Raw genomic sequence first — 22832 nt, 5'->3', positions numbered from 1 at the left:
ACTGAGCCACCCAGGCGCCCCAGGTTTTGATCACTGGATAGAATATTGCCAAGAAGTCTGATTTCCTAGGTCTGTTTTTATAGAGAATCTGGCATCCACACTTATTTAGTGTGAGGATCCTCTTACTGTTGTTACACTTCCTGTCTCTATACATCAGAAACTGATGGAAGATCTTTGTCCTTCAAATCCGGGGGCACTTCTTGGCGACTTGAGAATATTCTACCCATAGTTATGTTGTTATGTAGGTGATCTGGAGAATTCTTCACAAAGTCTCCATATTGAAATCCTTGAGCCCTCAAGGTTAGTCCTGACAGCTAGTGACTTCCACGTTCACTTACATTTTTGAGTTTTCATACAAACTGGTTATTCACCCAAAAGGGCTCCGTTTTCTGATCTGTTGATGTAACATCAATTTCCACCTTACTTTACAGTGGTTGTTGGCACTGCATTGTAAGAGATAAGGCATTTGGTAGACTTAAGCATTTTGGAATTACTTCTTAAATTTATGTAAGTTCATAATCATTAAATTAGTAGTAAGAGTGTAAATTTTTATTCACAGTTTTTTGAAAAGTATTAATGCTTATTAAACTTTCTTTCTTGTCATTTTCAGGGAATCTGGGAAAAATTGCAAAGTCTATACCTTTAGTAAGGATGGCACCTTGTTTGCCTGGGGAAACGGAGAAAAGTTAGTGTTTCTTTATATAACATATTTTATGTGTGTATCATCAGTATAAAACATAAGTGGCATTATTTGAATTACATGTGTTTGGGTGTCATTAATAAAGTCCATCTTTTAATGTCATGATGTACTTAGGTATTATCTCCAACGCAACTCCCACAGAACTGTAAAGTTATTAGCTTCATTTATGTGCCATGACTTGACTTACCTAGTTTCTTAGGATTAAAAAGTAATATATGAAAAGGGGCAATTAATTTAATGCGGAGAAGCTGAGAAGTTGTTTTAAATAGTGCTCTAGTTATTGGTTAGGGTTTCTTAAGCTCTGTACTAACACTTAGAGAGTAACTCTCTTTGCTTGTTTACCTTAGACTAAGATACGTATAATAACAAAGATTTGCTATTAAATTAGTAACAACTGTCTACAGTTATTTCAGTGAGTTTTATTATATATAAAAGTATGTCATTTTAGTATTTTATAAATTATTCAAAAGTATATTAGTATAGTCTGTATTATATAAAATAATCAGATTACAAAATTGGTTTTGCAAAAAAAAATTCTGATTAAATACTCATAATTTTGCTAAGAAAATCACTCTTAATTTTTCCATAGTCACTACAGCATTTCAGTTCAAAGAACCAGGAAAATGCCTAAATATTTGTTGCTTGATTTAAGTTATTTTTGTTGTTGTTAACCAGATGTAATACCTTAGGGTGTTTTGGTTTTTTTTTTTAGATTTTTAGAAAAGATTTTATTTATTTATTTATTTATTTGACAGAGACAGCAAGAGAGGGAACACAAGCAGGGGGAGTAGGAGAGGGGGAAGCAGGCTTCCTGCGGAGCAGAGAGCCCGATGTGGGGCTCGATCCCAGGACCCTGGGACCGTGACCTGAGCCGAAGGCAGACGCTTAACCGACTAAGCCACCCAGGTGCCCCTACCTCAGGTTTTTTAAAAAGGAGAAAATGTATGCATTTGTATGAGAAGTACATTTTAAATGTTGTTTGTTACACAGTGGTGATGGATTCTGAAGTCAGATTGGATTAAACACACGATTTTTAAAAATTAATGCTAAAAAGATTGTGTTGCATTAGATGATTCACTTTTTTTTAGATGATTCACTTTTTATGACTATGAGTAGCTGGCAAAATTCGTTTTTGTAATTAAAAATGTTAATCACTTATAATTTTTTTAAGTTACTGAATCCAGCCAGTACACCACTACTCATAAATTATTAAGAATATAATCATATTGGGGGTGCCTGGGTGGGTCAGTCAGTTGAGCATTTGGCTCTTGATTTCGACTCAAGTCATGATCTCAGGGTCCTGGGATCGAGCCCCGCGTTGGGGTCTGCACGTGATGCAGAGTGTGCTTGTTCCTCTCCCTCTACTCCTCCCTCCCCCGTTCGCTCTCCCTCTCTCAAAGAATGAATGCAGTCTTTAAAAAAAAAAAAGAATATAATCATATTGGGCCTTATCCACAATGTTAACAGATAGTCTTAACCTCAGTCTCGAAGAATGTACTCTCAAATTTTCTTATTTTTGGTATAACCTATTGTTGGTGTTTGAGTTTTAATTTTTAAAATCTGTATTTTAGTTTATGAGTAATGAGTTAATAGAAATTTACTCTCAACTCTAATGGGACATACCATACTTCCTCTCATTGTCTATTATCTTTTTGAGGTATCCCTTATTCTACTAGCTTAGAGTTGGTTGAATAAGTCTGTTTTCACCTTCACAATTATTATTTTATATATTTCATATCCCCATTGGCTTTCTGTTGGATTCAACTTTGAACCCTTTTAATATGTGCCCATTTGTTCTGTCCATCTTTTTAATAGATGTTTTCTGTCCCTGGTTCTAGCATTTACTTCCTTAAAGTGCTGTGGCCACAACAACATATAATGTTCCTGGGGGCAAGAGAAACAGATGTAGTGTATTGATTGTGGTCTCTGCTGAGGTCATAGTTAATTAATCAGAAACTATTAGCTGATTTTTCCTTCAATATCTGGGGTTTTTTAGTGTAAATAAATACTCTTTATTAAACTAAGAATAGCTCTTAAAAGCTCTCAACAACAACAACAAAAGTTTCATGTAATTCTAAAATTTGTAATTTATAATAACTTGTAAAGAATCCTGTGTATTTGTGTGTGTGTGTGTGTGTGTGTGTGTGTGTGTGTGTGTGTGTTTAAACAGTACACAGTAATCTTTCTGTAATGGAAATCTTTTACCAATTTCTGCTTATCCTAAACCAGTGGCACAAACTTGAGTAGGCCAAAGTAACTTTAAGCAATTTCTAAAGTAAGATGGAGTGTCTTTTTTTTTTTTTTTTTTTTTTTACCCCAAAGAGTACATAAGATAAGTCAAGCCAAACTGGTTTTAAAACTTGACTCTGGTATTTATCAGTAGAATAATCTTGGAGAAATCATCAAATCATTTATTTTTCTAAGCCTCACTTTTACCATTTGTAAAATGGGGATGACAATACCTATCTTATAAGTCTCTTGTGAGGATTAAATGTGAAAACGTTTGTACATAAAGTGGTTAGATCAGAACCTGGTTCACAGAAAGCATCCACAAAATGGAACTGCTTTTATTATACAATTATTATAATTTTTATCATTATCATATCATAGTAATTCTTAGTCTTATCTTTTGGAAATTGCTTCTGAGGTTTTAATAGACAGCAAAAGTCTCCTTGATTTCACGGCTGCTACAACTTCCATTTAGTCAAATTAAAAAATATATTTTTGGTTTAGCACCTCTATTTTCCCTTGGTTTGATATACCTCAGCTTATCTCTAGGTTAGTTCTGTGTCCACTTAAAGGCCTGTTGTTTTCTTTTCAGCTAAAAATGGAATCATCTATTATATACTTCTGCTAAGTCTGTATTTCCCAATACCAACTTTATATAGGGGCATTTTGGTAAAATGTACACTTGGTTTTTGTTGTTGTTAAGGTGTTTATTGGATATTTTCTAGAATTAACTGAAAATTGATTTTTATGAAAATGACCACTTTATAGCAATCTGTATTTGAAAAGAGGCATGAATGTTTTGGATAGTGCTGGCTATTTTAAAATAGTATTTCATTGCTGAAGTAATTTCTTTTGAAACCAGAATAAATGTTATCAATGTCACTAACAAGGGATTGCTGCACTCCTTCGACCTCCCAAAGGCAGTTTGCCTTGAGTTCTCACCAAAAAACACTGTCCTGGCAACGTGGCAGCCTTATACTAGTAAGTATTTTCCAATTGTAAAAATATTGACAGGACCAATTCAATTCAGTGGGGAAAAAAAGAGAAGCCTTATAACCTTATATGAAAGTAATTAATCATTAGATAGTAGTGTTTGTGAATATCTTTACTGAACAGTGACTCTTGTATTGCCCCAATATAATGTACTTTAAGTAATTTCAAGTTAGTGAAAAGATCCATCATGGGATAGAGAAAAAGAAAAAGCTCAAGTGAATAAGTGTGCCATTTTTTTAACACATTTAAAGATGAGATAGTATGTTATATGGCTGTGCTTCGTAGATGAGTAATAATTTAGAACTGGTATATGGGCTTTTTAAACATGTTTTAATAATGTGGGCATTGTTGAGTTAAATATATAATAGTCCATTGTTGGGTTACAAACCCTCTAGGTTTGTTCTTCCAAGAGGCATAGACTTGAATGAATCTTCACTTCCAAGTAAATAAAAGGGAAATTGAGAATCATGAGTAGTTTATATAACTTCGTGTGTTTGTGTGTTTGACTTACAGACGTGAGATTTCATAATAAGAGAATTTAATCCATTTAACTGCAAACCATGTCAAACTTAGTAAACAAGTCTCTTAAGTATTCTTAAAATCTATAGTAATTAACTCATTTCAGAATGCTGAACTTGCTCAAACAGCTGTCATGTTGTCATGGCTTTAGGAATGGATGATTAAATCCATAATTAAAGCTAAAAGGGAAAGTTGATTTAAAGCAACTCTTTTACTTGATCTTTATAATCTTGTTCAAAGTTGTTCTAAGAATGAATTCTTTTTACTAGTGTTAGGAGACAATTACTGCAAAAAAATTTGTTTTTATTTTAGCTTCTAAAGATGGCACAGCTGGAATACCCAACCTACAACTTTATGATGTGAAAACTGGTACATGTTTTAAGTCTTTCATCCAGAAAAAAATGCAAAATTGGTAAACAAATGTTTTAAAATACTAATTCTTTACAAAATATTTTAAATATCTTCATTGTATAATATTTTTTCTCAGGTACTCATATAGAAAATAACTTGTCAGACCAAAATCTAGATCTTTAGGGATTTTGTATGTGGGAATGTAATAGAGGAAAAACTTGACCTTTCTTTTGTTTAGTATTTGAATGAAAAAGAATATCTTTCTAGTACAAATTCTATTAGGATCTGACTTGACATCATATTTATAAGTATTTTTCCTTAAATAGTAAGCAATATCACAAACTTCAACACGTTAATGTGAGGTTACACCTGTCTAAATTTTGTTCACATTCTTTCTTTTCAACATAGGTGTCCATCTTGGTCAGAAGATGAAACTATCTGTGCCCGAAATGTTAACAATGAAGTTCACTTCTTTGAAAACAACAATTTTAGTATGAAAAGATATATGAAATAAATTTATTATGTACTATAAATGTATATAGTTTTATTGCCTTATATGGTATCATAGGGTTCTCCTAAATACTGTTAATATTTTAATAATTGCTGTTACATTAATTCATTTGAATAACTTTTGTAAGTCTAAGTGCTAACTAAAATTCTATAACAGATTTTCTTTTAAAATAAGCTTTTATTATCTAATAATTGCTATTAAATTGAGATATTGCATAAAAACATTGCATTAACTCTTTCTGAGATTAGTTGCTATTGAAATTCTGTGATACAAATTTTTTTTAAATGTTTTATTATATAGAATTTGAAACATAAAAGTAGACACCTAGTCCCAATAACCTTCAACCCATTGCCAGTCGTACCTCATCCATACATCTCTCTACCTAACAGCTCTCTTACTCTGCTAAGCAGATCCTAGACATAGCATGATTTTTCCTATAAATATCCAGTATGTATCTTTGAAGATTAGGGCTCTTTAATTTTTTAAAACTTAGCCACAATACCATTATCACAGATTATAAAATATCTGGTCAGTGTTCAAATTCTGATAATTGCAAATATTATAATTTTTTTAAACGTGGCCTCCAAATAAGGTTCCTCACATTGCAAATTGATATATATATATCTTTTAAGCTTCTTTTAAGCTATAGGTTCCCTTTCCATCTCTTCCACACTCTGTGTGGGAACAACACAGACCTACACTTGAATTCCTACCCAGTCACTTACTAGCTGGGTGACCTTGGTAAGTAATGGGACTGCCAGCTAACTCTCATTGATTTTTATCAGTGGGAGTGCCCCCTCCTTGAGATTTATTATTAAAGAAACAAGGTTATTTTTCATATACCTTCTCATAGTTAAATTGTGCTACTCTAACCTATCCTATAGTTTAACATGTTCATCTGTCCCCTAAATAGCTTCTTGGATCTAGAACTGCTCAGCTTCAGATTCTTCTTTTTTGGAGAGATGAGGGCAAGTCTACCTCATAAGCGGTGCTCAATTCTTTTATCAAGAAGCACATAACATCTTATGGTCTTTAATTTCATAGGATTAGCTGACATTAATGTTCAATGCCTAGATCCATTATTTCATGAGTAGTTGCAAATCGGTGATTTTCCAAGTCTCCCCACCTCCCCTATCATTTATAAGCTATATTACTTCTATAGAGAAATTCCCCCACCTACTACTTGGTTACCTAGTGGTACTGTTTATATAGGAAAGAGCACTGTTCTCTTAAAATCAGTCAGTGGGAGTTAGATGTGCAGTCTCGTTACTTACCAAGGTCTCCCTGCTTGTAAGTGACTGGGTAGGAATTCAAGTGTAGGGCTGTGTTGTCCCCACTCCACCTTCTCTCCACCATGCTGCCTTACCTACATGAGACTACAATGAGTAGTATCCATGTATATTTACATTAATCTTTTATAATGCATTCAGAATTGATCATGTTCCTATTAGCTTCTCTCTTCCATCTAACACTATTTTGTTTTTTTTAGACACAATTGCAAATAAATTGCATTTGCAAAAAATTAATGATTTTGTGTTATCACCTGGACCCCAACCATACAAGGTAATTTCTATGTTTTTGTTCATGTGGAATGTTATTAGATTAAACCTTTTCCTGCTTCTTAGTGACTGTAAATGCATGTCCATCCTAGTTTATATGCCTCAAAAAACGAAGTGATGATTTATATGTGTGTATTTCAGGTGGCTGTCTATGTTCCAGGAAGTAAGGGTGCACCTTCATTTGTTAGATTGTATCAGTACCCCAATTTTGATGGACCTCATGCAGCTTTAGCTAATAAAAGTTTCTTTAAAGCTGATAAGGTTACAATGCTATGGAATAAAAAAGGTATGATAATTATATTTTATCTCATTTAGCAAGTATTGAGACATACTCCTGTATGTTTAGAAAAAAAGTATCAATGCTTATTTAATGAAAATGTGCTGTTATATTTTTTAATTTTTTTTTCTTATCAACATTAGGTTAATTTGTGTTTTAATTCTTAACTAAAGTTTTTACTGTTACAGCTACTGCTGTGTTAGTAATAGCTAGCACAGATGTTGACAAGACAGGAGCATCCTACTATGGAGAACAAACACTGCACTACATTGCAGCAAATGGAGAAAGTGCTGTTGTGCAATTGCGTGAGTATTCCATTCATCTTGTGATAAAACAATAGAGCACTATGCCATAAAGAGGATCTAATCCAAATTCTTGATCACATGATAAAGCTCAAATATTTTAATAGCCTTTAAGGTAAAATTTCTCTTAGTTAATAAACTTACAGTCATCCCCACACATAGATTATTTTGACAAAATCCAGTTAATTTAGTTCTGGGGAACTTGATAAATGAAATAATTTCATTGTAGCAACTCTTTGGGGACTTACTTATGACAGTAAGTTGGTCTAGTGGGTTTAGTTAGCATTGTCTTCAGAACTGAGAAATGTTACCATTTCATCTTTTGTTTTGATGAGCTAAATTGCTATAGAATAATACAGTTCTAAAATTCTGGCAACTTCTTGATTTTTCATTTTGAATTGAACATGTAAAAGTAAGATAAACTTCATTATAAAAAAACTATGTATTCCCTTTGAAGTCAGAAAGGAAACAAAGATGACTCCTCTTTCTACTATAATTTAACATTCTGAAAGACCTAGTCAGTGTAACTGATCAAAAGAATAAATATACAATTTTGAAAGGAGAAAACAGAATCATATCTGTGCACGTACATGAAGTCACAGTATAAACAGCCACTTAAAAAACATAATGGAAGGAAGGATCCCATATAGACTAACAAAAAGGCGAGAAGTAAATAGGACTAATGGGAAGAAAACTTCAAAACTTCTAAGGGACAGAATGTGACCTTTATTAAGAGTTTTATAGGGGCGCCTGAGTGGCTCAGTTGGTTAAGCATCTGCCTTCAGGTCAGGTTGTGATCCCAGGGTCCTGGAATCGAGTCCCACATCAGGCTCCCTGCTCAGCGGGGAGTCTGCTTCTCCCTCTGCCACTCCCTCTGTTTGTACTCTCTCTCTATCAAGTAAATAAGTAAAATCTTAAAAAAAAAAAAAGACTTTTATAAAGATGTCATTTCTCTCCAAATTAACCTAAAAATTAAAATTTAGCTGGTAGGTGTTTTTTTTTTGAACTAGATAAACTGGTTCTAAAATTGATTTTTTTCCTTTTTTTCTAATCTTTTTTCTTTAATTCATTTGAGAGAGAGCGAGAGAATGAGCAAGCATGAGTAGGGGGAGGGGCAGAGGGAGAGGGACAAGCAGACGCCCCGCTAAGCGGGGAGTCCAAACACAGGGCTCAATCCCAGGACCCTGAGATCATGACGTGAGCTAAAGTCAGATGCTTAACTGACTGAGCCACTCCCTACCCCAACCTTTTTTTCTAATCTTAAAAGTGAAAAAAAGATTTTCTAACAAGGCAGAATAATAAAGGAAAAGTGAATATATAAAATATAGATTTCTAGGGGCACCTGGGTGGCTCAGTCAGTTAAGCCTCTGCCTTTGGCTCAGGTCATGATCCCAGGGTCTTGGGATCGAGTCCCGCATCGGGCTCCCTGCTCAGTGAGGAGTCTGCTTCTCCCTCTCCCCCTGCTTGCGTGCACTTGCTCTCTCTCTCTCTCTCTCTCAAATAAATCTTAAGAAAAATATATAGATTTTTACATTGGTGGGAAGAAAAGCCCATGAATTAAGCAAGACAAACAAAAAATTGGGGAATAAATTTTTTAGATGGACAAGGGATGAATATGAGAAAGGTGAATTTTGTTAATCTATCAAGTAAATCAGTAAGACCAGAGAAAAATAAGCATAGGACAGTAAGAGTTCACAGAAACAGAAACAAGATTATGTATAAATATATTAAAAGGTGCTTAGTTAGAAATAGGAAGACAAGTGAACAGTTTTTCTTAGTAGCTTGGCACAGATAAAGCATGAGGGAGAGTGAGGGGAAAATACGTACTCAAGAACTGCTGATGGGGCACCTGGGTGGCTCAGCAGAGGAGCATGTGACTCAATCTTCGGTTGTGAGTTCAAACCCCATGCTGGGGGTAGAGATTGCTTAAAAAAAAAAACAACAAAAAAAGAATCTTTAAAAAAAAAACCTTTTGATAGTATAAAATGGTATAACTTCTCTGAGGGGCATTTTGGCCTTATCGAGTAAATGTACACACCTTTGAGCAGCCAGGTTCACTCCTACAGATGTGTTTGTGTACACTCACCATTGAGAATATACAAGAATACAGTACCAGTGGAAGAGCGAGGCAGATCTTAATGTGTTTATGTGGAAAAATCTTGAAGATAGGGTACTAAATGAAACAGCAAAGAACTTTAGTGTGAGTGTGTATGTGTGTTTAAGAGAGATGCTTAATTTCAACAAAAATATTCTGAAAACACATACAAGGAATAAAATAGAGGGTTGCCTTTTTGTAGAGGGTCTTAATTTGTGGTATATCATTTTATTACTATGTGCCTACATTACCTCTTCTAATGAAAACTAGTTTATTAATAGGACTAATAATGTATGTTTCTATGAGCCTACATTGCCAAAATGTTTAAAAGAAATTAAGATAAAGCATTTATCTCCATAGTATATCATATAAAAATATTGTAATTGTAACATATCTTCTAATTTTTGGATTTTTTTTTAACTGTTTGACATGTTTATGAGTATTATACACTTATAACTTGGCTACTATTGTATTCATGTAATAATTTATTCCTAATTTGGGTTTTGTATTCTTTTTCTAGCAAAAAATGGTCCCATTTATGATGTCGCTTGGAATTCTAGTTCTACTGAGTTTTGTGCTGTTTATGGTTTTATGCCTGCCAAAGCGACGATTTTCAACTTGAAATGTGATCCTGTGTTTGACTTTGGAACTGGTCCTCGTAATGCAGCCTACTATAGCCCACATGGACATATATTAGTACTAGCTGGATTTGGAAATCTGAGGGGACAAATGGAAGTGTGGGATGTTAAAAACTACAAACTTATTTCTAAACCAGTGGCCTCTGATTCTACCTATTTTGCTTGGTGCCCTGACGGTGAGCATATTTTAACAGCCACGTGTGCTCCCAGGTTACGTGTTAATAATGGGTACAAGATTTGGCATTATACTGGCTCTGTCTTACACAAGTATGATGTGCCGTCAAATGGAGAATTATGGCAGGTTTCTTGGCAGCCATTTTTAGATGGAATATTTCCAGTAAAAACAATAACTTACCAAGCGGTTCCAAGTGATGTACCCAGTGAAGAACCTAAGGTTGCAACAGCTTATAGACCCCCAGCTTTAAGAAATAAGCCAATCACCAATTCCAAACTGGTAAGTAAAGTTTTACTACTTTGGTGGGAAAAGACTTCAGTGTATGGAGTTCTCTAGACCTTTTTCTCATGCATGTTCTTGCATTACTTAGCACCTGATAAGAATATAAACTCTAGAGTAGAAACCATGGAGGACCTACTGCAGAAGATGGTGAACACCTCACATTGTCAAGTTGACAAAGTAGTCAATTTAAAACAGTTTACATTTTACATCTGTGGGAAAGAGAACAGAGTATGACATACTGGTTTTATAGAGATCACGGACTCAAATTCAGATGCCTGTCAGGCCAGGCTGGTAATGCAAGGCTTTGGTGACTGGGAGAGAATGGTGAAAGGGAGACACCATGCCCTCTTTAAAGGCCATAGTAACTGCACAGCAGCAGCCGATTGTTTCCATAGGAGATTTAGGCCCAGTTTGCCAAAATGTTTGATTTTCCAAGACAAAACAAGTCTGGATGCTTACGTAAAATTTCTCAATTTTTAAAACACTGTTGGTCAAACAAAACATGCTTGTTTTCCTTAGGCTGTCAGTTCCCATCTGTATCGTAAAGTTAGGACCAGAGCATTGGTCAAATTCTCATCCGCTTTAAAATGTTAGCATTTCGGAGCTCAGGGGAAGCATTTATTAATGACCTGAGTCTCTGGGATGATAAGGAATAAAGTTGCTCTGTAAGAATGAACAACAATATTATTGGTGTCATAAAGGTGGCCATACAATAGGTGTAAACTGGAACCAAGTAAACAGGGATATATAGTCACTTAAATATTAGGCACTCAGGGAAGTAGATACTTTTTCAGAGGATAAATATTCCTATGCCTCCCTCATGCCACTCCTAGCCTTCTCAAAAACAAAAACAAAAGAATAACCCTTCTTCCTCCACAAAATCTAGCAGTGGTCTGCAACTTCTTAACTTCACTGAAATGTTCTGTTTAAACATTTTTGTTGTATTATTTACTAAAAACACATAAAAGTTATGAACAAATTAAGCCCCATTTATGATACTTGGCATTTAGATGATTAAAATTTGTCTTCTCTCTATATTAAAATTTTCCTTACCTAAGATAAAAACAGAAGTAACCTCAACATATCCTGCTTTCTAAATATAAGGTAGCACAAGAGGAATAAATTCTGAATCAGTATATATTTTTATTCTCTGATTCATAAAACTAATTTGTTTTGATAGGGAGAGGAAGAGAAATATACTTTGAAAATAGTGATAAAACTTGGTAAGAAAGTCTTAAAGCCAACATTGTTTTAAGATTTCCACTAAATTTTTGTTTTTGTATGTGACCCGGTGATTATGTGATCCTATCAAATCATTTTAGTTGAAGGAATCACATGCCCAGTGAGAAATTTTTGTTTGTGTCAAATTCCAGAAATGAGCTAAGTGGCAAAAAAATACTGTCAAGAAATTACCAGAAACAAAGGCATTCTAGTAAATAACCTCACAAAGGAGGAGGGTTATATAGTAAAAGGGAAAAAAAAAAAAAGATGGGATTCTCTCTCAAGAAAAAACTTACTTTTTTTACAAATAAAAATTCACATATGAATTACACTGAAGTATTTCTTGGCTTTCAAAAAAAACCCCTTCACTTTTATAATGTATTCATCAGAACAGTCCCATAATAATTGACATAAATGAAAAAACAAATTTTATTAATAGGGATGAAATTATGTACAGTGGGCACAGTACTAAAGCCAGAAAAGCTCATGATCCCTAGTAGGCATGTGGATTTTTTGTGTGTGTCTGAAATGAAAGTCTGTCAGTGACTACATCATGTTCACGGTGTAGAAGACCTTATAATGCATCCTTCCTTACTTCATTTTTAATTGCTTTGTCATTTTTTTGAAGTTCTTTTGACTAGAAACTTCTCACCCAAAGCAAGGTACTGTAGGAGAGCCCACTATGGAAAGAATTTTGATGTATAAAACAAATGTTCAGCAAATACTGCTATGTCTTAACTAACGTTGTATGCAATGTGGATAACAAAGAAGTGAAAGAGACTTGCCATCAAGTTGTCTGTTGTACAAGTGTGGGTTCTCAAATACTCAATTACTTCAGGTAGAGCATGTACACACACACAGAACTTTGATGACCTGAAGTAGTTGATGCGGCTAAGATAGTCACAGTATGGTTTCTTATTTCTTCCTCTGTATCTTCAGTGTTTGAGCCCTGCCCATTTCCTCATAGCACTTATAAGTACCCCGTGCATCTGAGGTCTAGTACTTAGGAAGCTTCATGGAGATCTGGTTCTTTTGATGTGCTGAGTATGATAGAGTCTAAGAGAGAGTTAACACTGAGATAGCAGCAGTTTGGAGGGAAATCAGTAAGTAAACATGAACCTGTTAAGAAGCTGTACTTCCATCACACGTGCTCCCTGTTGCCTCAGGCAACCTGTGGAGATGACTTAAACCTGTGTATGTGTATTTTTTTTATTGAAATATAACTGATATGTAAAATTGCAAGTTATTTAAAGTGTACATTATGGTGTTTTGATATAGGTTTACATTATGAGAGGATTCCTCCCATCTAGTTAGTTAATGAATCTATCACCTCGCCTTTTTTTTTTTGTGGCAAAAATATTTGAGTTCTCAGCAAATTTCAATTATACGATAGTGTTATTCACCATAGTCACCATGTTTTATACCACCTCCTCCTTGATCCTATCCTTAATTCACCCTTTCTGTTGTGGAATGTAGTTGATGGGTGGTTATATAAATATCTCATGATGGAAATGATTATCTGTTTTTATTATTATAGTCTGAAATTTTTTGTGGGCCTCTTCATTATGTTAATCCTGGATTTACAGATATGCAGTTACCACTTCCTATTTGGTATTTTTTCTTCTGGTCTGTTTTAGTTTTTAATTTGCTTTTATTTTTAAGCTTCTAATCTCTGATTTTGCATGTAAAGACCTAGAAGTAATTCTTTGTGCAAAGAAAGCAGATGAGGCAATTGGGTTTCTGTTGGCAGTAGTCAGATCCCAAAAGATCTGGGAAGAAGCTGTTGTTAGTATCTAATTTCATATGAAGCATGTGTCAGTAATAGTACTAAGAAAAGTTCCATTATTTAACACAGCCATACAGTATTTTGCCAGCACTTGTATAACTGAAAGACATCATATATCAACTAATAGGAAGATACTCATTAAATCCATCCTTGACAGTTTGGAGTGTGTCTACTACTGATAGGAGTTTTGAAATATTCTTTGCCAGTGATCTTAAATTTAATAAAATGTTTATCCCACACCAACAAAATTGTATAATTTGTGATACATGTTTTTAAAAGCATAGATTCCATTTCACAATCGTTTGTTTCACATTTTCCACAGCATGAAGAGGAACCACCTCAGAATATGAAACCACAAGCAGGAAATGATAAGCCATTATCAAAAACAGCCCTTAAAAATCAAAGGAAGCATGAGGCTAAGAAAGCTGCAAAACAGGTATTTGGGACACTAATCTTTTCGAAACAAAATACGCAAAATTGGTTAAATTAGCTTAATTTAAGCCTCAGAGTTTAAAGATTGTTGTCCTAAAGATTTGACTATTATGGGTTTTTTCGTTTTTTTTTTTTTTTTAAGATTTATTTATTTAGGGGCACCTGGGTGGCTCAGATGGTTAAGCCTTCGGCCCAGGTGATGATCCCAGTGTCCTGGGATCAAGCTCCACATCAGGCTCCTGGCTCAGTGGGGAGTCTGCTTCTCCCACTCCCCCTGCCTCTCCCCCTGCTCATGGTCTCTCTCTCTGTATCTCTTGGTCTGAAATAAATAAATAAAATCCTTAAAAAAAATTGTTTAAAAAAAGATTTATTTATTTGAAAGAGAGTGCATGCATGTGCACACGAGTAGGGGCAAGGGCAGAGGGAGAGGGAGAGAGAGAATCCTCAAGCAGACTCCCATGCTGAGCACAGAGCTCGACAATGCAGACAACGTGGAGCTTAATCCCAGGACCCTGAGATCACGATCTGAGCCCAAATCAGGAGTCGGCCAGCCGCTTAACCAGCTGAACCACCCAGGCACCCCAAGACTTGACTACTGTGTTATAAAATGTAGTTGGAGTTAGACTTAAAATAGCCAGAATGCCTTTCTTTTGTGTTTGCCTATGCATTTCTGAGTAGTTCTCTTTGTATAATGAGGAAGTGAGGAAAGTGGATCTGGCCTTAAAACCTGAAACCCTAATGGGATTGTGTAGTGTGTTACTTGTTATAGACCCTTCTTTTGAAGCTAGTGTGAAGTGGTATGGTTTGCTCTCTGAAAGCATATGTTTGTTAAGAGAGATCAGAAATTACATGACCATAAAGCCATTTTGTTACTCAGTATTACATTACTATAGGAAATTGTTCAACTGGGAGCTAAACACCAGAAATACCCAAAACAATGGAATTGTTCTAAAATAATTTTTATGGGATTTTATAGTTGAAAAACCATACCAGTGTAATAAGTGAGAAATTATGATTGTGTATGGCTTATGGTGATAGTGCAATCAGCGAGGCTAGGAGTATCTGGTTAGTGAAGTTATTATGATCACATTTTTAAGATTCAGATAATGCAGACTTGCTGGTAATGCTTGAATTTTGACAATTCTAGGTTGTTTATGTGTTTTGGTAGGCAATTACTATTTTAAGGCATAGAATTGCATTATGCAACCATAGTCTGCTGAAATCTGAGCTTTAAAAAAAAAAATCAGTGTGCTCTTTTTTTTTTTTTTTTTTTTTTTTTTTATTCATGAGAGACAAGAGAGAGAGAGGCAGAGGGAGAAGTAGGTTCCCAAGGAGCAGGGAGCCTGATGCGGGACTCGATCCCAGGACTCTGGGATCATGACCCAAGCCGAAGGCAGATGCTTAACCATCTGAGCCACCCAGGCGCCCCAGTGTGCTCTTTTGTAGTTAATATATTTCATCTCCAGAAATATCTTTTTTTTATTAAGATTTTATTTATTTATTTCACAGAAACACAGCGAGAGAGGGAACACAAGCAGGGCGAGAGGGAGAAGCAGGCTTCCCGCAGAGCAGGGAGCCCGATGCGGGACTTGATCCCAGGACCCTGGGATCATGACCTGAGCCGAAGGCAGACGCTTAACGACTGAGCCACCCAGGCGCCCCTCCAGAAATATCTTTAAATAGGTCAGGTTTAGATCATTCTAAGCATAATGATCTATTCCATGTATTTGATTTGTATAAAAGCAGGAATTGTCCTTTCATGAGTGTGAGTAGAGATCTCTTACTGGCCCTGAATATTACAAGTTAGTAGTATCCTTTTAAACTGGTAGATAAGATTTCTTCTTTTTTTTTTTCCTAGCTATAATATTTTTGGGCATAATTGACAAAAATTGTTAAGTGTACAACGTGTTAAGTTGTTATAGGTAAACATTGTGAAAAGATGCCCACAGTTGAGTTAATTAACACATCCATCACTTTACACATTTACTTTTTGAGAGGTGGGGACACTGAAAGTTCTACTCTTTAGCAAACTTCAGTTATACAGTACAGTATTATCAGCTGTGGTCACCATGTTATGTATTAGGTCCTCAGACTTTATTCATCTTATAACTGGAAGTTTGTATCCTTTTACCAGTCTGTCCCCATTCCCCCCACTCCGTAGCCCCTGGCAACCACCATTCTACTCTTTGTTTCTAAGAGTTTGACTTTATTTTTAATAGATTCCACATATAAGTGATACCATCCAGTATTTTCTTTCATAGTCTGGCTTATTTCACTTAGCATAATCCCTCCAGGTTCATTCATGTTGTTGCAAATGGTAAGATTTCCCTTTTTTTTTCCTCAAATATTTCATTTATTATTTATTTGAGAGAGAGAGAGTGCACTCGAGAGAATACAAGCAGGGGGAGTAGCAGAGGGAGAGGGAGAAGCAGGCTCCCCACTAAGCAAGGAGCCCAATGTGGCGCTGGGTCCCAGGACCCAGGATCATGACCTGAGCTGAAGGCAGATGCTTAACCAACTGAGCCACCCAGGCGCCCCTGAATAATAGTCCTTTTTATATATATAGTCCACATTTTCTTTATCCATTCATCCATTGATGAATACTTTAGGTTATTTCCACCTTGGCTATTGTGAGTAATGCTGCAATGAACACAAGAATATGGTATCTCTTTGAGATAATGATTTTGTTTCCTTTGGTATATCTCCAGAAGTGGGATTATTGGATCATATGGTAGCTCTCTTTTTAGTTTTCTGAGGAACCTCCATACTGTTTTCCATAGTGGCAGTATAAGATTCCTTCTCATTGAGATTTAAGGGCCTTTGAAACCCACTCAGCATAAGAATATTATCTTTATAAGTGCTGTTTCTTCCTCTTTATTAGAAGATTATTTATTTATTTTAGAAGATTTTTTTAAAAGTTTTTATTTGAATTCCAGTTAGTTAACATACAGTGTAATATTAGTTTCAGGTGTACAGTACAGTGATTCAACACTTCCATACAATACCCAGTGCTCATCACAACAAGTGCACTCCTTAACCCCCATCACCTATTTAACCCATCCTCCACCACCCACCTTCCCTCTGGTAACCATCAGTTTGTTCTCTATAGTTAAGAGTCCGTTTCTTGGTTTGCCTCTCTCTCTCTCTCTCTTTTTCCCTTTGCTTGTTTGTTTTGTTTCTTAAATTCCACATCTGAGTGAAATCATACGGTATTTGTCTCTCTCTGACTTATCTTGCTTAGCATAATGCTCTCTGGCTCCATCCATGTCATTGCAAATGGCAAGATTCATTCTTTTTTATGGCTAATAATTCCATTGTATGTATATACCACATCTTCTTTATCCATTCATCAGTCGATGGACACCGTCTATTGCCATAATTTGGCTCTTGTAGATAATGGTGCTATAAGCATCGGGGTGTATGTATCCCTTTGTATTAGTATTTTTATATTAATATACTTTGGGTAAATACCTAGTAGTGTGATTGCTGGCTCGTAGGGTAGTTCTATTTTTAACTTTTTGAGGAACCTCCATACTGTTTTCCAGAGTGGCTACATTAGTTTACACTCCCACCAATAATGCAAGAGTGTTCCCCTTTATCCACGTCCTCACCAACACCTGTTGTTTCCTGTGTTGTTGATTTTAACCATTCTAACAGGTGTGAGGTGATACCTCATTGTGGTTTTGATTTGTTTCCCTGATGATGAGTGATGTTGAGCATCTTTTCATGTGTCTGTTGACCATCTTTGTGTCTTTGAAAAAATGTCTATTGAGATGACTGGTTGGAGTTAGTTATGGTCGTTGATAGAACAAAGGAAAGTGGTCCATGACAAGATCCACTTTCTCAGCCCTCTGAGTTAAGTAATCAAAGATGAAGGAGTCAGAGGTACATGATCTAAACAAGTACTTTTATAAACTGGTGATGACTATAAGTTTATGAACTTTACCAAAAGGAACTGAAACTAAGAACTTAATCTTACCATATATACATCATTTTCAGAGAATGACCAGAATTTTAAGTATAATAATACAGACATTTTAACTTACTCTTGGTTATTTAAAATGTGGTAGAAAGTTAAATTTCATATTTCACTTAACTTTAATAGATTTTCAAATGTATTGACATTAACCTTTCCTAGAAGAAAATTTTCTCAACTGTTTGCAAAGTGAATTTTGATAGGCAAAGTATCTCTCTTCTCCTTTTACCCACTCTTCTCCTTTAGTTTTCTATTATGAAAATACCGAACTACATATTATTAGAACTTGTAGGCTTTTTTTTTTAAGTTGTTTCATACTAGTTTATTTAGGGTTTCCATTTTCACTCCTCAGTAGATTTTATGTATTTCTCATATTAATTCTTCACTCATTAATTCATCCAGTTCTGAAGGATTACTGAGTGCTGTCTTGATCAGCCAACCATCTTCCTAACAACATTTGTTGACAAGTCCTGGATTTTCTGCAAGAGCTTCATTAATTTCAATTACTTCTCCTGATAGAGGAGAATAGAGTTCACTAGCAGCTTTCACACTTTCCAAAGCACCAAACTCATCTTGTTTGTTCAGTTTTGTCCCAACTTCAGGCAGACCACTGTAAACATCTCCCAAAGCTTCCTGTGCAAAACTGCTGATTCCCACTGTTCCAATACCATTTTCTGTTAACCATTCATGTGTCTGTGAATTTACGCACGGAGAGCAGAGCGGAGCCCGTGCGCAGTGTCCGGACGGCGCCCGCTTTTAGCCCCCAGAGCCGCGGCGGGCGCGGAGGCGACGCACGGACTACAGGCCGCAGCCCGCACGCTCCGCACCACTCGCAGCGCCCTGTTCACAGAGGTGCGGGGGTCGGTGTGTAAGCGGCTCGGGAATCCCAGCCAGCAGGGGCGGGGTGGGGACGGAGCCAGAACTTGTACACTTCTTAAGAGTAGAATCTAAACAGTTTCTTTCTGACTACTTTGTTAAGTGCTTGCTCAGTAATGCGTTTTTACATAGAGGGTTAGAAATCAGTATTTGTTGAATTGGAATGTACAAAAAGTACAACTAACATGACTTTAAAAAGAAAAAGTGACTCCAATTCTGTACTTTCCAAAAACTCTCAGGCAGACATTCCTAGATATGAAGATATAGGAGTGATACTGTGTTTCATGTCCCCCTGGGATGCTTTGGTATTCAAAGCATTTTACCCAGAACTCTGAGTAAGAGTTTTGGCCTTGGGGCTTTATGTATTCCACTGGGAACTCTATAAGGAAGAAATAGAAATCCTATCTTAGGGCCAATAAAGCCTTACATAACTTCCCCCCCCCTTGTCAAAATGTATGTCTTGTCATAATTACAAAAGGAGAGTAGTTCTTTGACTACTTTATTTATTTAGCATGTGCAGTAAAGCAGGTCTTATGCTGGGGGCACAAACAGAACAATGAACAAAGAAACCTCTGGTACAGTCTAATGGGGGATAGTACAATACACTGTTACAGTAGGAATACATACCATGTATTGTGCAACTAATCCAGTCTTCTGGGTTGGGAGAGAATTTTCCAAAAGGCCTAAAGGATAAGCAGGGTCAGCCAGGTAACCTGAAGTTGTTTTAGCACACACAAAGGCCAGGAAACAAGTATACGTCACCTGAGAGGGAATTGAAGTGGTTCAGAATCAGAGGTCTGATCACACTGAGAGCAACCTCGCTTTGAGTTTTCCTTGGAAGAGCTGAACTGATCTGATTATAAATAAATCTCTGTAGGACTTAATCCGGTAACATTATCCATTACATGTACTTGATCACACAAACTCATTAGAGTTTTGGACGACATCACGAAAGTGAAACTTCAGACACCTTAAATTAGAAGAGCCCTCTCACATTTCTAAACCATTCATATAGTGGTACATCCCAAAATATCCGAAAATTTGGAATGCTTGTTGGCTGATAGAGAAACCTTCTGGTTTTTTCTGCTAAGGTCGTTTCATTTCTTTTCATTTGTCCTTTTATTACTTAATATAGTATTTTTTATTTTATTATTATGCTACTTTAAATTTTAGATCTAGCAAAGTGTTCCCTCTGACGATGACAGAGGAAAAACCTTTTGGGTGTCTCCTTATACTGTGATTTTCTTTTTTTTTTTTTTTTTAAGTTGTATTGTATCTTTGTTATGGGACAATGTGGCTACTTCATGAGACCTTCAATTCAGATCATTTATATAAAATGTAGTATAAAAGATAAAATCATGTTTTGGTTTCTGCATTTTATATACCAAGGCTATGTTGGTTGAAATACTTTAGTGTTTTCATTTGAGAAAATTGAATTTTTGAAAATATTTCCTGCAGGAAGCAAGGAATGAGAAGAGTCCAGATTTGGCACCTACTCCTGCCCCACAGAGCACACCACGAAATACTATCCCGCAGTCAACCTCTGGAGACCCTGAAATAGACAAAAAAATCAAGAACCTAAAGAAGGTGAGACACAAATAAAAGCTAGATGTGTTTATTGAAAGAAATCCATGAGAAATGTATAAAGATGGCATCTAAGAAGTTTGTGTCAGTTCTGCTTATCGCTTTCTCACTATGAAATACTATAATTTGGGAATGGCACTGATTTTAGTTCTATTCCTAGATATCTAATGGCTATTAGGCTTTATTATTGATTTTTGGAGTAATAAGAAATGTACCTTTGTACAGAAATATGCTGAACACTTTTATACTCAGTATTTCATCAGACAATTTGTGAGATAGGTAGGAACAGATATTTATCCCAGTTTTGAAGATGAAGAAACAGAGAGAAAAAGAAATTTATTAATTTGTTGTATTGCCACCAGTTTGTGATGATGGCCCTGGGGTAAAACCAGGTTTCTAGAGTCTTCCCAGGCTGCTTGACAAAGTATCTCTTAAGGCCAAAGACATTGTCGGGGTACAATGAAGTGCTAGAATAAATGGTAAAGTTGGTGATCTATTTACATACTTATACATGTACACAAATACCATTACTTGAAAGCTTGAAAATTTTTTTTGCCAAATCCCATGTTCTTAACATACTTTAATTTTACATCTAAGTTAAAAAAAAAAATTTTACCTTGGCATTTTAATAGACTATCCTTGATCCAAAGGTAAGATAACTGTTTCTCCTTATTCATTTTTCCCATTCATGTGATTGAGTTGTTACTAAGAAAATTTGCATTCTGAAATACTGAAATTACTTATTCTTCCTTCTCTTGACTCATTATATTTGATGTTCGCAGAAACTGAAAGCAATCGAACAACTGAAAGAACAAGCAGCAGCTGGAAAACAGCTGGAAAAAAATCAGGTCATTTTTACATGTTTCATTTGTGCATGTAGTCACTACCACTCTTCCCCCTTTTTATTATAAACAATTTTTTAATCAAGTGGGAGCACATATAAATTTAAAAACTTATTTTGAAAACATATGCCATATATTTGGTAAAATGTTTTTACACTTAAACAGAAGGGATAGAGGAAGATAAGATGTAGATCATGGTGAATGAGAGAATCACTATTCCTGAGAGGCATACTGAAGCCATTGCTATTAAAAATAAAGGCAATTTATTAAAATAAACATAAGATTCTCTTCCTTCCTATATTTCAGGTTGCACTGCCCTGTTTGCTCCTTTCTCTCCTTCTGAGGGAAGCCCAAGTGTAGAATGGGAAATTTCTTGGACCCTCAGTGTTGCAATAAGACAGCACCTGTCCTTTGCCCCCTTGATTCATACCAAGAAACAAATTAGAGCTTGTTTCTTTGTATTTTTAAATCTGTATTTTCCAGTAGATCTGTTAAAGTGTAAATACTCTTTTTATAAGTTTTTTCTCCTTTGCTGTTTTGGCTGTAGATCCAATAATTATTTTATTTCATTTCCTATTTAATAACTTTGTTGTTTTAAACTTATTTCTAGTTGGAGAAAATTCAAAAAGAGAAAGCCCTTCTCCAGGAGCTGGAAGATTTGGAATTGGGTATTTAAAGATTCACAGAGAGCAAGTTGTTACCAGAAATCAGTGCAAACACATTTTCTGTTAAACCCATTGGTGGACATGAAATATCCATGTGCCCACATTTAATGTTCATCTATAATTTTAACCATTTATCCAAGATTCTGCATATGTGTGAAGTTATTTAATAATGTCTGTTAAATTGATTTTTACATCCTGCATCCTATACCATGTCAACACGTGATAAAGAAAAGAAACACATGAATTTTTTAGTAAGTTTGACAGATTGAAAGACAGTGTCATTGGTTTTTTTATTAGGGGACAGTATTTACCATACATGTGAATAAAAGCATTTAAATTTAATCATTGTTTGCTTTGTTATAAGTTCCTAAGTTAACATGTCCGCTATTAATTAATCAGACAAGCTTGGGAAATTTTTCCTTTGAATATGTAATATGGCTTTTTTTTATCCTAAAGAATTATTATATTGTCCAAATTTTAAAGAAAAGTCTTAAAAATCTGAAGGTACTAAATATATTAAATTGATTATATTTTTTTGAAGTATTTGAAATAGTTTTTCTGCTTAGTTCTAAAGTAAATATACTTTAAAAATAGAAAATAGTAAAACATTTTATTTTGATATTTCAAATAATCTAGTGATTAAGGATGAAGTAAATATTTTCGAAACATGAACTATGATTATTTTGCTATAGTTGAGTCTTGATTATTTTGATTGTTTATTCATATGATGAAAAAAAGATGTAGTGATAATGCAAGACACCTATGAAAACAAATTTATATATAGTTTTAGAGTCTGTTACAGTTATTTTTTTTTATCAG

At 35.2% G+C, this 22832-nt stretch overlaps 1 protein-coding gene and 1 pseudogene across 2 annotated transcripts in view; one reads left to right on the top strand and one right to left on the bottom strand.

The window, feature by feature from the left end:
• The window catches only part of EIF2A (eukaryotic translation initiation factor 2A), a 35550-nt gene extending 13195 nt beyond the window's left edge, over window positions 1-22355 (top strand). The window contains exons 3-14 of one of the 2 annotated variants that reach the window (XM_025880506.2): window positions 611-685; window positions 3792-3910; window positions 4754-4853; window positions 5201-5283; window positions 6793-6866; window positions 7004-7148; window positions 7328-7444; window positions 10057-10628; window positions 13961-14074; window positions 20381-20509; window positions 21289-21354; window positions 21959-22355. In XM_025880506.2, coding sequence (XP_025736291.1) covers window positions 611-685; window positions 3792-3910; window positions 4754-4853; window positions 5201-5283; window positions 6793-6866; window positions 7004-7148; window positions 7328-7444; window positions 10057-10628; window positions 13961-14074; window positions 20381-20509; window positions 21289-21354; window positions 21959-22024 — 1660 coding nt within the window. In that variant the 3' untranslated portion in view covers window positions 22025-22355. The remainder of the gene's footprint in view (window positions 1-610; window positions 686-3791; window positions 3911-4753; window positions 4854-5200; window positions 5284-6792; window positions 6867-7003; window positions 7149-7327; window positions 7445-10056; window positions 10629-13960; window positions 14075-20380; window positions 20510-21288; window positions 21355-21958) is intronic. The other variant, XM_025880515.2, reaches the window with a different exon arrangement.
• Window positions 18388-19869, bottom strand: LOC141371779 (glycine cleavage system H protein, mitochondrial-like; annotated as a pseudogene).
• Window positions 22356-22832: the final 477 nt, after the last annotated feature.

This window comes from Callorhinus ursinus, unplaced genomic scaffold (genome assembly GCF_003265705.2).
Source record: "Callorhinus ursinus isolate GAN/ISIS: 27379988/994484 unplaced genomic scaffold, GSC_fseal_2.0 scaffold1, whole genome shotgun sequence".
Taxonomy (NCBI): Eukaryota; Metazoa; Chordata; class Mammalia; order Carnivora; family Otariidae; genus Callorhinus; species Callorhinus ursinus.
Note: the sequence above shows the minus strand (reverse complement) of the source record. Positions and strands in the feature narration are given on the sequence as shown.